Source organism: Mytilus trossulus, chromosome 2 (genome assembly GCF_036588685.1).
Source record: "Mytilus trossulus isolate FHL-02 chromosome 2, PNRI_Mtr1.1.1.hap1, whole genome shotgun sequence".
Lineage (NCBI taxonomy): Eukaryota > Metazoa > Mollusca > Bivalvia > Mytilida > Mytilidae > Mytilus > Mytilus trossulus.
Window position 1 is genome coordinate 29,306,267 of NC_086374.1, and position 16,319 is coordinate 29,322,585.

Sequence of the window (16,319 nt, forward strand, 5' to 3'; positions counted from 1 at the left end):
TAACTGGCTGAATCAAAATATGATAACAGGTGTTAATGAAATTGACAACTTCGTGCAAGGTAAAAGGCACTCGAAGGGGATTTTCGGTTAACAAAAAAAGAAAATGTCTTTTAATCATTAGAGAAACAGATTCTTACATAGTTACTCGTGGATTATCGGATTTATCCAATCTCGATAGTTAAATTATAAATTTTAAAGGCCTCGCCGAGGCGGCTCGGACTTTAAAATTGATAATTTAACTATCTCGATTGGACAAATCCGATAATCCACTGATATCAATGTAAGAATCTATATATATCGGCCAGTGTATGTTAAATGGTATGTTGTATGCATATGGAATATATAAAATTGCATCTAAATATCGAACAATTAACAATGCTATAAATATATATATTCAGCGAAATGATTAGAAATGAACATTTTCGTTTTCAATTTCTATGAAAATAAATGTGAAATGGAAGTTTACAACTAGGTTAAATTTCGTGGTTATTTGTGTTCACAAAAATCAATTTCAATGCAATTCTGTTTTATGGAACCAAGAAATATTTCAATTGCAATTAGTGAATCTCAAGTAAGAAAGACAGGTTGTGGTATTTTAATATGAGCAAGATTCTGTTATATCATTTTTATTTTGTTGATAAAGGTTTTATAATTTCTTTTTCCCTAGATATGCAGTGTAGAAGCACAAGCCGTAGTTTCTTCTGAGTCATACCTACAATATGATATAGGCTGTAAGCCAAGGACGGTAATTAATTTATTTTTATGTTTACTCTTATTAAGATGTTTCGTATTTGTTTGGATTATGAAAGTGTGAAATGTGTTCTACATCTATTATTAATTATTATTCCATTATATGATTCTTATTGTTGTTAGTATATCAAATGGTATTCCTAAACTTGAAAGACCTATATGACATTATGTTTAAGTAAAAAAAAAGAGCTTAATTAAGCTCTCTCTATATATTATCAAATTCGTCATCCTATATTGTTCATAAGTTTAGGCCACAATCTTAGCATTTACATGAAATATGGGATTTTTTTATCATTTAAGAACTTATGAGTGAATGTTTAAACGTTTGTAATAATGTTCAGTTTTCCAATACTCTTAATTGGTGATGTTACCTGTGTAGGTCAGATATGTTGAGAACAAAATCTACAAATATCAAAACGGGTAGAAATGTGAATACTGCACTCTAATGAATTGATAAGAACCAGCATAAAAGTTGGCTAATTGAAATATCTCTATTTCAATCTTAGTTGTTTAACAACTAAAATATCAGAATCAGACAATGAAAAGCAATAAATGAAATCCGCAGTCAATTATGGTCTTCAGAAAAGCTATGAAATTATTTACTCGTTTAGTGGTAATAACCATATGTTAATTATAAAAAAAAATGTAAAGAATTCGAACTCCTGGATACTCAACACTTTATACCACCGTTCTCCTTATGAAATTAAAAACTAGTCTAAAAGAAATATATATATATGGTAGCATACGGTATAAATTTGTTGCTATGGGATACCATACGGCATATTGTGTTAGTGAACAAAAACTTAAAAACTGCTACACCGAGGAACAAACGAAACAATTGCTGGAGTTTCTTATTGACAATGATTTTTTTTTTATTAAGAGTTAGACTTTTTCAACAATATTTCGTCCTTCCTATTGGAACGAATTGTGTGCCTATTTTTTTATATCAGTCAGGGATATGTCAAACACTTTTCAAAAACAAGGTAATCAGAGAAGCAAAATCATATAAATTCACATTTTGGAATATTGATGATGTTCATTTCATTGACAATCAAAACTTTCATGATTGTTTTTCTATAAATATATTCTCCACAACCAAAAATTAAAGAAACTACAGACAAATTTCCTCCGCCTTATTTGACATGGAAAAAAGGTTCATTCGGGATTTTACAGCCTGGAGCTGCTACTTAGACTCAATAAAACGTCACCAGTGTCTGAACATAAAGTTAAGTAATGTTTCAACTTCATAAATAATACTCGATGATCTTATAGTGATGTGGTCATTTTAAACCCTAACCCTATGTGCTTTATCTATAATGTGTCTTTTTCCTATTTCTTTTGTTGTTTTCTTTGTTGACATGGTTATTTATGTTATGGTGATTAAGATTATAGACCAATACTTACTACTTTTATTTCCTTTTTGAACTATTGTGTCTGTTTGTTTTGCTCGCACATTACCGTCAGTATAACAGAATTCCTAGCGAATCTTATACAATTTAGAGGTTTGTTAGATATTATAGTTATCTTATTTTTCGTTGAAACCGATTCACATCAATTTTTTTTCATTAGACATTGTATCAAATATCTTTTTTTTTTAATTGAAACATTTACTAGAACAATAATAACATTTTCATAATCATTTAACTTCTTTCAAATCTGACGTCCTATCTTACATTCAGTTTAAAGGAAACAAAAAATAGAATGAAGCGTATTTCTTAATTCATGTCAAAAAAGGCATCGAATTCTGTTATGACGGAACTTCGGTAGACTGACAATGCGTTAGTAATGGAAAAACATAAACTCAGTTATCGGAAATAATAACGTACGGTATGGTATGCCTTTTTGGTCTAATGGCTACACCGCTACTTTTGCATAGGTACTATTTCTGTGATAAAATATGTAGTACTTGAAATTTACTTTTAATATTTAGTACTATTTCTTTACTTTAAAATTATTGTAATACTTATGTACTTGTATTTTACAGTACTTGATTTGTACTAAATATTTTGGTACATAAAGAATACGATATTCCATGTTTGAAAATCATAATTTTAAGAGATTGGAAATTGAAAAACTTTCAAAAATGGAAAAATGTAACGGTATTAACCAAAAATCTGTAGTACCTAAATTTCAAGTACAAATTAAGTAGTGTACAATACAGGAACCTAGATATTACAATAATGTTAAAGTAACGAAATAGTACTGAATATTAAAAGTTAATTACCAATACTACAAATTTCTAGTACAGAAATATTACCTATGCAAAAGTGGCTATGTATCAACTGCTTATGTTATTATACATTCTTGGCTTTCAAAAATTCCTCGTTGAGCGTTCCTGATGAAGGTAAATCCAGGACATGAAATTGATAACGTGTTTGGTTTTTTCAATGCGGAAGACACGAGTTAAATTAAAGAAAGAATACAAATATATAAAAGATTATAAAACAACAAAAAATTATCAACACAAAATAATCTACACCGTTGAAGGTCAGTTTTGCTTGGGATAGACATGAGTTTAGTATAGTTATCAAATATCAGATTACCTATTTGGGGTTTTCTTTTGCTAAAACTTAAAAATATCCGAAGTCTAATAAAATAACGATCCTTATTTGCAACGAAATACAAGTAAAATCGTAATGTGCAGCTCATTTGCACGCTTCGAATAACGCGATAAGTAGAATACTTAACTCCTGAATTGAATATGTTTACACAAAATTCCACGGTACAATATTCTTTTCAGATGTGCAAGGGCTTGGAAACTATTAACAAACGCCAAGTTCAGTTGGCATCAAAGTGCTGTAACACCACGTTGTGTAATGACCATTACAAAGGTAATGTCAAGAATGCATTTGAAATTTGGTGTACATTTACGTTAATAATTCCAATTTTTCCAGTATTTTTAGAACTTGAAATTTTAAACTATCTTTTAATCTAGTGCATTTATTACTTTTGGTATATCAAGGGGGGCTAACTGTGTCCCTCTTATTGTTGAATTTAATCTTTGCTGTTATGAAGTAAATTCAAAGGGTAAACTTCTTAAAAACTTGAACGAAGGGCCACTTGATAGATATATTTACCAGATTTTTAGACGACACCTCTAACATTCCAGACTGTTTCGTATTGTTTTTTTTCGAAATTTATCCACCTCAACTTAGTTAGACTACAATAAACGTAGTGTCTGTTTCAAGAACTCTATGTTAGAATTTCTAACCGTGGTCTTTATAGATCTTTATACTACATATATGTATGACATACGGGACTTTTTTTTTATTTCCAATTGTTTATTTTCGTTTCCTTCAAGGTGGTGTGCAATTTGAACTTTCTTGTAAAGTTCTCATTTTTCAGTTGGTTCAATATGCGTATGTTTGCAATTTCGTGTCTGATTTACTGGACGTAATATTTGCATTATACCAAAACAGATATTACGTTGACCTCTTGATCATACATGTCTTCCTGATGGATGTGTATATCTTGTATCAATTGTGTTGGTGTCTTTTTGAAGTAAATATCAAATCTATATTTATATTCATATGTTTGAAAATTAGATTTAGTAGAAGTTATGATTCAAGATAATTCAAGTACCGATATTCCACTTGTTTAATGTTAATGTGCATTCTCAACATAAAAATACCTTTCTTTTTAAATATACAACTAATGCTATCTCACAAAATAACTGATTACTGCATTATTATATATTATAAAAGTCTTAATTTAATACCACTTATTCGTTGTAGTTTAAAGTTTGTTTAATTATATATCAACATTAATATTTCAAGAATACTTCATCAGTTGACTGTATTTAAAGGATTAGTAAAAATAATGTTTTCAGACAGTTGCATGACTTTTATTAAATTAATTAATAAATAGATTTATGATTTTTTTTTTTTTTATAAAATTTAAACTAAATGTTTTTTATCTTGGATCATTTATATATATTTTCGTTTGCCGCTTAACATTACTAAACATGCAACAATAAACCAATATTCTTTTCAGATGAAGAAAATCACCATTCAATTGTTCGTCCAGCAACTTTTACTTGTCGTAAGTAATTTAAAACGAGTACTATCCTAAAACGGGTCTCCTTAGTGGGTCTCTTCAGTGCTCTTCAACTTCGAACGTAATCTGACCTTTTAACTTTTTTATTCGAGTGTCACTGATAAGAATTGTGTAGAAGAAACGCACGTCTGGCGCAAATACTAAATTTCAGAGACATATTATATAATATGATTCTCAACTGACTATTCTGAATGAGCACCCGAATCGATCGGATACAACTATAAAAGCCTTTATGTTCATGAATTTTCTGTAAAGTGGTTGTCAATTTGTCTTGTTTCTGGTTTTGACTTTAGTTTTATACGGAGTCCTGTTGGTTTATTACAAATACTAATATACATTACGTATTGATGAACTCAATGATATTTTGTCACTAGCCGTTCTTACCTGTGGAGAAAAGTCGTTCCCATTTTATTTTAAATAATATTGCTCCGAGTAATGAATGAGACAAGCTTTCATTTACACGTAGTTTAATGACAATCTCCTACTAGTATTTAACAAAAATAAAATTACAGATTGACAATGAAATGATGAAAAGTCTACCATATTTATATTTTTTTAGATTATGTACCAGGAGAGCTCATCAGGAGGTCCAGTTAACTAGTTTCTCACTTTACTGTTTTGTTCTTTCTTAAATTTATGATTATAGTATGATCCCGTAGGTATCTTCTTGTTATTTCATATCAGAAACATGTATTGGATCATAATACATTAGAGATGTTGAATGCTACCTTAATACATGATTTTACCAACTACTTGTTAGTTGTTCAACGTTGAACTTTAAAAAAAAAATCCACTTTCACAGAATAACAGACTTAATTATGTTTGTTATTGTAATCATAAATATAAGATATGTGCAAAAAGAACCTTTGAACTGTGAAAAAAATGGTATGAAATAAAAGTTTAGGAATTCTCAAAATATTAAACAAACACAAAAAAATCTTATTGATTTAAAAATTACAGACAACACATCATTACTAAATAGTTTTATGTATGACTAATTATATACTAAGTTATCCTTTATTCACAGCACCGTTTCCAACGACTTTCGCCCCAACCAAAATACCTCCGAGTACATCAGCAAACCCTATGTCTACAACTACGCCAGCCACTACTACAACAACAATAACGACTTCTGTTGCTACATTGACTAAGCCTATGAAAAATATTACATCGACAACAGTTTCAAGTCTACCAACTAGCAGATCAACAAACACACCCTTATTAACTACTTCGTACACCCTTCCGTCTGATACATCAACTGTTCCTAAAACAACAACCACAATTCAATTAACGTCAAATATCGTGACAACAAATGCCACAACAACAACTTCAATTAAGTCTACTACAATGCCTTCAACTGAGCATAAAACTCCCTCAACTATACCGAACACAACAATTATTCAAACTACAACACCTACTCCAACGACAACAACTATTCACACTACAACAACTACTCCGACGACAACAACAACTACACCAACTACCACGCCTACTACAACAACAACTACGCCTACAACCACGGCTACTACAACACCTATACCAACTACGACTACAATTCCTACTACAACAACTATACCTACCACAACAACTATTCCGACGACAACAACTATACCTACCACAACAACTATTCCGACTACAACAACTATACCTACCACAACAACTATTCCGACAACAACAACTATACCTACTACTACGCCTACAACTACTCCTACTACTACACAAACCACTACACCTACAACACCAGCAGAGCCGAGTACGTTTTGTCTTTAACTTTTTCTTGGGCTTTTCATTTGGTAAAATAAGTGATGTATAAGATAAGTGACACTGTTTGCTAGTATATGATAAGAACTATTTAAAAGGTGTTTGTTTTCTGTATAAGCTTACATCCTAGTGATAATTCGATGTTTTTCTTAGCAAAAAAGTAAAATCTTAATATTTAACAAATACAAAAAAAAATATGTAATGATTTAGCTTTCTTCGTCAAAGAACCTATTTCGTCATTACTTTTTCAGTATCTTGTCATCTATGTCGTGGACCTAAGTTTATATGTGAAAGGAGTCACGTGTCAAGTAAATGTCTTGATCCAGCACAACAGTTTTGTATCAATGATGTAGAAAACCTTAAAGATGGCAGCAGATATGTTACCCGAAGGTAGGTTGACAATTTTTTCAGATAAAATTAATAGTAATAAGTACGAGATTCCCTCAGTTTTACTTTGTAATCCGGATTTGTTTTCTCTTAATCGATTTACGTATTTTGATCAACAGTATAATATTGTTGCCTTCATTTACATTTACCAGATATTACTTTCATTTAATTTGATTAGGAACTTTCCGTTTTGAATACTAGGAGTTCAGTATTTTTGTGATTTTACTATTTTTTTTGTTTGACAACTAGTATATCCCACAACAGATGAAGCAGTTCATTGTAGTACTGAATGACGATATTCGCATAATGCTGAACTTTTAAGATGACATTTTGTGTCTAGTAAGACTTGTTTTTCATTTTGAATCCCTATTGGTATTTTGGGGAAGTTTGGTTCATTCTATGTTGTCACAGATAAAAATTAGAGAAGCATTATAGCAGAGATTGTGACCTTGAACTATTGTGCGTTTCATTATAGATATGGTATTACCTTTACATTTTTGCATATAGGAGTTAAAAAGACAACAACAAAAATAACAAATTCCTTAAATTACATCACAAAGTCGTCAAAAATAAAACGTCGACCTTCAGAGTTTAGACATGTTGTGAACAAAAAACAATAACCAATCATTCCGATCGTGATAGTTGTCTTCAAATATTCCTCTCTTATCTCCTTTTTTCAATTGAAACTGAAGTTTTGCTTGAATCTTATAGTATTTTACAGTGAATCAAAACAATGCATTTTATGTTTTACTTTACTATATATAAGGTCAAAGGAACAAAGTTTTATTATCACATTATTTCACAATTATTTGAATTGACATCTTCACTAGGAAATACATTATAGTGACATGAAAAAGGTCTTCATTTTAACAGTCTAGCAATTGTTAGTTACGATCGATCAATTCATATAAACTATCTGTATCTTATTCAGATGTGCCACAAGAGCAGAGTGTGAAAAAGACTGGATAGCTGAAAGCGCAGATAGAAATGAATGCAAGAACTATAATGTCGTTATTCTACAGGATGCCCACTTCGAGTGTTCTTTCTGCTGCCAAGGAGATGACTGTAACCTTGAAACAGTTCCAGATAATTTGTATGGCAAATAGAATAAATGTTTCGGGAACATTTGTGATTTGTATTACAATGTTTTTCGTTCGTAATTTGGTTTTTAATTCAAAATTGTTTATATAGATTATCATAAATAGCCGATGACTATCAGATGAGCTAATTTACTATGTAAAGATCTACCTTTTTCGTGGAATCAGTATATGAGAGGCCGATCATGTCAAAAACCCGATAAAGTAACGCGTTAAAATTTAACGCGATAAAATCACATTTAACGCGATAAATACAGTTTTAACGCGTTAAAACAAGATTTTAACGCGAAAAGAAATCAAAATATCTAACGCGTTAAACTTTGCAATTATCAAGTTTGGGATTTATCCTGTAAGTGAAAATATACGTTTATCGCGATAAAATATCCGTCGCATTGGCCACATGTGTCATAATAAATCACACTAACGCGTTAAATTCAACACAATAACGTTGCTACGATTCATTATTTTAACGCGTTAAAACATCATTTAACGTGTTAAAATATAATTTAACGTGTTAAAATATAATTTAACGTGTTAAAATATAATTTAACGTGTTAAAATATCATTTAACGTGTTAAAATATCATTTAACGCGTTAAAACTTCATTTAACGCGTTAAAACATCGTGTCACGCGATTAAACATGGTTGGTTGGCGTTATGGAGTAATGTTGATAACGAATACTAATGAAAAAATACCACCACAAACTAGAAACAATAGTGTAATACATGTATCACAACGTAGAAAAAAAATACTTTAAATATCAACTGAAATGGTTTTCATCAATCAAATGACATATTACAAAAACTAATGAAGATACACTGAACGAATGAATGTGATATATGACTCCATGTAAAAACAAAATAAAACAATGGGGTTAGAGTCAACCAATATCAGAAAGAAAGTCATAACCTTGAACACAATTCAGGACTGATAACGGACGGACAGAGAGACAGTGTCTTTCAGCTTCACAGGCAGGGCATTGATAATAGCGCCCATTTTATGAGGGGGGATAAATAATCTGTTCTCCGTACATGGCATATTACAAATTAACGCAGTATTTAGAGGTAAAAATTTCGAAAATGAATGATTGCGCGGCGAAAAAAAAAACCCGATTTAGTAAGTAGTAAAAATAAAGTATACATCCTCCTTCCCCAATGGATATCAAATGGTCATCTTTCTTTTGGCACAGATTCGTTACATCATTGGGCATGGTTTACTAGATCCTCGATGCACGCTTTTAATGGCCTCTTTTAAACAAGTTCACATACGATTGCTAGCTGATAAATTCATAATAGGTACCAGGATTGAAATTTGGTATTTGCGCTAAACGAACGTTTCGTTTACATAAGACTCATCAATGACATTCAAATGATTAAAATAAATAAAAAAAGGCCTCGGTTATCTGACTGAGAGCCGTGTAGCCGATTGTAATGTTTAACTGAGGCATGGTCGATAGATATAGTAAAGATATGTCAGGTTTTCACCATCTGCAGAAAAAATCTTCACCTGTAGAGACTTATGTAAGTATACGTCAAACTACCAGTTTATGGTTAACAATAATGTTAGATACAGTCATCACAAAATGCAAAAGACGAAGTACAGTATCTGAAAAACCTGATATATAAACAAAATTTATTCAAGACAAAGCGTAAAGACAGGTTGACAAAATTTGCATTTATCGCGTTAAAATTATATTTAACGCGTTAAAGTTGCATTTAACGCGTTAAAATAACATTTAACGCGTTAAAATAACATTTAACGCGTTAAAATTGCATTTAACGCGTTAAAAATGCATTTAACTCGTCAAAGATGCATTTAACGCGTTAAAGATGCATTCAACGTGATAAAGCTGCTTTTAACGCGTTAAAGTTGCATGTTACGCGCTAAAGTAACTTGTAACGCGTTAAAATAGTTTAAAACGGGTTCCAGTATCTTTGAACGCGTTAAAGTTGCTTTTAACGCGTTATAGTTGCAGTTAACGCGTTAAAATAACATTTAACGCGTTAAAGTTGCATTTAACTATTTTACTAGGTTATGTATATAGACCACCTAACAGTTATGCTAACTGGGTTACTATGTTTGAAACTATGATGTTAAAAGTTGACACTGAAGAAAAGGAAACTATTGTTATGGGAGATTTTAATATTGATATAATGTCAAGTAAAAACCATGCTAAGTGGTCACACATCAAAAATATTTTCAACATGAGTCAAATGGTTACAGAACCTACCAGAGTAACTAAAACTTCATCTACTTTAATTGACCATGTGTATTGTAATCTGCCAGAAAATATTAATTATATTGCAGTTCCAAAATATTCAATCAGTGATCACTATCCAGTATGTATTTCTCATAAAAGAGGGTTTAAAACGAAAAAGCAAATCCATGATTATATAACTTATAGATCTAAAAAATATTTCAACGAGACTGATTTTATTCACCATTTATCTCAGTGTCCCTTTGACAGTATACTAGAAATTGATGACCCTGATAAAGCGCTACTGAGTTTTATAAATATTTTTACTGAAGTGTTAAATCATCATGCTCCTCTCATTAAAAAGCGAGTTAAGCATGTTTATCAAAATCAGTGGATAAATGATGAAATTATGGAGGGCATGAAAAAACGTGATTATTATCATAAGAAAAAAGACACATATAACTATAAATTTTGGAGAAACAAGGTTAAATACCTCATAGAAAGTTCAAAACAAAACTTTTATACTGAAGTATTAGAACAAGAAAAAGGAAATAGCAGCAAATTATGGAAGCACTTGCATAATGTAAATGGTAGTGAAAATCATCATGACCATACAATCTTAAATGACTGTAGCAATAAACCAATTACAGACCCTAAAAGCATTGCTGATACTTTCAATAATTATTTTACAAATATTACTGAAAATGATAATCTTAATTCAAACTCATAAAGTTGTTCTGGAAAACTTGATAATTATATTTCATGTCGTGTACCAGAAAATGTCTTTTTTACCATACCACAAATAACTAGTGAATTTGTTCTCCATCAATTAATCACACTTGATGAGAAAAAAGCAACAGGTCTTGATAACATCAGTGCAAAGTTTTTAAAAATGTCATCACACCTAATTTCAGTTCCATTATGCCACATTTTTAATTTAAGCATCAGAAAATCAGTATATCCATCGTTATTAAAACTGGCTAAAGTTCTACCAGTATTTAAAAATAAAGGTTCAAAAAATGATGTTTTTAACTACAGACCTATTGCAATTTTACCATTACTATCTAAGATCCTTGAGCGACACGTAAAAACTCATTTGATGAATTTTCTAAACAAATATAATCTATTGTATGTCATGCAATCAGGCTTTCGTGCAAACCATTCCTGTCAAACTGCTATGACTTCTTTGTTAGATAAATGGTTAAAAGCCATTGATGAAGGAAATTTAGTAGGGGCAGTATTTTTAGATCTGTGTAAAGCTTTTGATCTTCTAAATCACAAACTGCTCCTTCAAAAATTACAAAAATATAAATGTTCTTATAATTCTATTCATTGGTTTACTTCGTATTTAGCTGATAGACATCAAGTCGTATCAATTTCAAATACTTTTTCAGATGTATCTACATTAAAAGCAGGTGTACCTCAAGGGTCCGTTTTAGGTCCTATATTATTCTTGATATTTATTAATGATTTGCATTTGTGTAATCCTAATCATAATCTTGATCTTTTTGCTGATGATAGCACTATTTCTGTAATTGGAAAAGACAAAAGGTATATAAGTCAGACACTTAATGTTGTATTAGAAAATATTTGTCAATGGGTTGATGAAAACAAAATGTTAGTTAATGTGTCAAAAACTAAGACAATGTGTATTGGTTCAAAACAAAAACTGTCTGTGATGTGTAATGACACATTAAATGTATCCATTAATGGCCAAAAGATTAATGAAAGTCACTGTGAAAAAGTCCTAGGTATTTTTGTTGACAAAACTCTTTCTTGGTATGATCAAATTAATCATATAATCAAAAAAGTTAATTCTTCATTAGCTTTATTAAAAAGAATCAAGAAATTCTTGAATCACAATGCACGAATTCTATTTTACAATGCGTATATTCTTTCACATTTGGATTACTGTTGTTCAGTATGGGGAAACTGTAACAAGTTTTTAGTTGACAGTTTACTAAAATTGCAAAAAAGGGCAGCTAGAATTATTTTAAACGAACACGATATTCATAAACCATCCAGTGAACTATTTAAGGAATCTGGAATTATTCCTGTTACTAAGAGAATATCTTACCACAAATCATTATTAATGTTTAAATCAAAACACCAACTGGCACCAAAATATTTATCAAGTCTTATTGTGCCTACAAGTAGTAAACAATCATACAATACTCGACTTTCATCATCGGATAATTTTATTGTCCCTAAATCAAATACAGAATTATACAAATCAAGTTTTTCTTTTAGTGGTCCAAAAGTGTGGAATTCATTGTCCAGTGAAATTAAAAAATCAAAAAGTATATCTACATTTAAAAACTCTTACAAGTCATTTTATTTTGAAAAGTGTTAAATTTTTAAGTTAAGCCACAATGTATACCATAGGTGTTTTTGTTGTTGTTGTTGTTATATTACTTTCTATACATCTTTTCTTAACATGTGTGTAATAGTAGATTAATTATGTTTTATTCATATTGTTAACATTGTATGTATATTATAGAGAGCCTTATTGAAAATTGGTTTAATCCAAATAAGTTACTCTCTTTAAATAAAGCTATTATTATTATTATTATTATAAAGTTGTATTTAACGCATTAGAAGTGCATTCAACGCGATAAAGCTGCTTTTAACGCGTTAAAGTTGCATGTTACGCGTTAAAGTAACTTTTAACGCGTTAAAATAGTTCTAAACGGGTTCCAGTATCTTTGAACGAGTTAAAGTTGCTTTTGACGCGCTAAAGTTGCTTTTAACGCGTTAAAGTTGCTTTTAACGCGTTAAAGTTGATTTTAACGCGTTAAAGTTGCTTTTAACGCGTTAAAGTTGCTTTTTACGCGTTATAGTTGCATTTAACGCGTTAAAGTAGCTTCTACATCATGTGCTGCTAATCTCAACATTATCGCGTTAATTGACGAAGATATGACACATCCGGCTATTTCATTTTTCAGGTTTCGAGTAAATCTGACGTCTTAAAACTTAGTTAAGGCGAAAGTAGAAAGTTTTTTTGTCATTTTTTGTAGTGAATTGCTTAACGCGTTAAATTATCAATTAACGCGATAAAAATGATTTTAACGCGTTTAAACAACATTTATCGCGTTAAATGTGATTTTATCGCGTTAAATGTTAACGCGTTACTTTATCGGGTTTTTGACATGAACGGCCTTTCATATCAGTACCCCATCTGATATCTACAATACTTTGAGGTTTAAAGTAAAAAGCAAAATAACATGGACACCAAACTCTCAGTGAAAATTTAAAAAAAAAATGTCCTTTATAAAATGGCAAGAGCTCAAATACAAGAAACGAAAGGAAAACAACAATCATCTTTCTGACTAGGTACAGGCATTTCCTCATGTAGAAAATAGCAGATTATATTGATTAATAGTATAACACAATGTTGAGTTGTGTACCCCTATTGTTGACAGTTTTGTCTATTTAGATTCAAAATGTAAAACAACACAAAAATAAACTGAACTCCGATGATATTAAAACACGGAAATCCCCTTATCAAATGGCAACATCAAACGTTAAAACACATCAAACGAAAGTACAACAACTGTCGTCATATTGGTATAAGATTTTTTTTTTACTGATAACACTTGGGTAGAGTGTGAAGAGTGGATAACTGAAAGTGTAGATAAAAATGAATGCAAGAACTATAATGTCGTAGTATTACAAAATGCAAGGGACCAGAGTCGCTACGTTACGCTATATATTTTCCTATTAGTACGAACATGGTAATACTACACAAGAACATTTTTGTCAAAAATCGTTTTGATTTCTGAAGTTAAAAGTTAAATGGAAATTGGATCAGTGGACACCTTTTTTAATCTTAAAGCCATTTTAACGAGACCAAAGTAACATAAATAAATAAATAAATTTTGTGTATTTACTGTCTTCTGATTGGTTAAAAGAATTAGCTTTATTTTCAATGTTATCAATTTTAATGGAGACACGCCCACTCTAACGTTGTGTATTCATACGCAAACATCTGTGCACGTTGTTATTCGTATTAATACATATCTTTGAGCCTTATGTTTGATAGAAATTTATTTATAATAAATGGCAATAATTTATTTTGAATTTATTGAACCATAAAATTAATTTTTGACTCTTCACATTTAACATAATCCGCTTCGCGGATTATTCAATGTGAAGAGTCAAAAATTAATTTTATGGTTCAATAAATTCAAAATAAATAACAGCCATTCATTAAATAATTATAAACACCTTTTAAATAAAATAATGCTTGCTTCGTTTGTTGTCAAATTGTCAAGGTCTCCAGTTGTCTAATAGGGTTACTTCTATCGATCTTAAGTCCATGTTGTAGATACATTTGGTTACTTTTATCGTTCTTCGTCGCCGTCCACGTTGTCTGCGCCACATTGTGTCAATCGGCAACCACCATCAAAATGCATTGACATATTGAAGTTTGGCAACTCCATCAAAATGCATTGACAGATTGAAGTTTAACTGGTACAGTCTTAACCAGGTAAAACGTTTAAAACTCATTTCCAAAATATTATCCGAGTGAATTTTGGGGTTGTCCATCCTGTAGCATACTAATTTTGTTTCATTTCACATCGTCTTTCATGAAATCTACGTTGGAGAACACATTGAATGCATGTTTGGCATCAAAGTAACAACACTTGCTAATGACCTTGTTATGAACACATGTGTTAAATTGGTTAATATTTTCATTAGCCATGCTTTGTTATTTATTCTTCAAACAATTTCAATTTGGCACTAAAAGATGTACCTGGCTCTCATAACACAACTATTAATAAAAATCTGTTTAAAACTAGCACCACCAGAAGAACCAATTAGTAGTAAACTGATTGCGTGTGCACTTCAAATTTGTTTTATGAATAACTATGAATGTATCATTTTGATATTTTTAATAATTTTGGGACCCTTTGTATCTTGCTGTTCGGTGTGAGCCAAGGCTTCACCATAAATGTCGAACTTTTAGGGACTTTCCGTTTTGAATTTTCCTCAGAGTACTGTATTTTTGTTACGTAATTCACTTTTTTGGATGGAGATTTGTCTCATTGGCACTCATGAATATTAAATCTTCTAATTTATATTGGCTGCATGGTTTCCCCAATTGAAACTAGAGGCTCTAAAGAGCCTGTGTCGCTCACCTTGGTCTATGTGAGTATTAAACAAAGGACACAGATAGTTCATGACAAAATTGTGTTTTGATGATAGTGATGTGTTTGTAGATCTTACTTTACTAAACATTCTTGCTGCTTACAATTATTTGTATCTATAATGAACTTGGTCCAGTAAGTTTCAGTGGAAAATGATAGTGAAAATTTACAAATTTTATGAAAATTGTTAAAAAATGACTATTAAGGGCAATAACTCCTCAGGAGGTCAATTGACCATTTTGGTTATTTTGACTTATTTGTAAATCTTACTCAGTTGAACATTATTGATGTTTACAGTTTATCTCTATCTATAATAATATTCAAGATATTAACCAAAAACAGCAAAATTTCCTTAAAATTACCAATTCAAGGGAAGCAACCTAACAACGGGTTGTCCGATTCATCTGAAAAATTTAGAGAAGATAGATCTTGACCTGAATAACAATTTTACCACCATGTCAGATTTATTCTAAATGCTTTGGTTTTTGAGTTATAAGCCAAAACTGCATTTTACCCCTATGTTCTATTTTTAGCCATGGCGGCCATCTTGGAAGGTTGGCCAGATCATGGGACACATTTTTTTTAAACTAGATACCCCAATGATGATTGTTGCCAAGTTTGGTTAAATTTGGCCCGGTAGTTTCAGAGGAGTAGATTTCTGTAAAAGTTAATGACGACAGACGACGGACGATGACGAGGGACACCAAGAGATGAGAAAAGCTCACTTGGCCCTTCGGACCAGGTGAGCTAAAAATGTGATTAAACATAAAAAGTAAGAACTTGATAACAGTTAGAGCTTCTACCTGTACGGCTTTCAACAATGAGCAGAGCCCATACTGCATAGTTTGCAACAGTACACATTTTAAAACAAGATACCCCATCGATTGTTTTGGACATGTTTCATTACAATTGTCCATTTA

General features: G+C 30.9%; 1 protein-coding gene across 1 annotated transcript in view; it reads left to right on the forward strand.

Annotated features, from left to right (window-relative positions):
• LOC134705023 (mucin-2-like) overlaps positions 1-8,079 on the forward strand; it is a 30,451-nt gene extending 22,372 nt beyond the window's left edge. Inside the window, exons 7-12 of the mRNA XM_063563790.1 lie at positions 668-745; positions 3,491-3,581; positions 4,744-4,791; positions 5,834-6,559; positions 6,819-6,957; positions 7,886-8,079. Of these exons, the coding sequence (XP_063419860.1) occupies positions 668-745; positions 3,491-3,581; positions 4,744-4,791; positions 5,834-6,559; positions 6,819-6,957; positions 7,886-8,060 (1,257 nt within the window). The 3' untranslated portion in view covers positions 8,061-8,079. The remainder of the gene's footprint in view (positions 1-667; positions 746-3,490; positions 3,582-4,743; positions 4,792-5,833; positions 6,560-6,818; positions 6,958-7,885) is intronic.
• Positions 8,080-16,319: the final 8,240 nt, after the last annotated feature.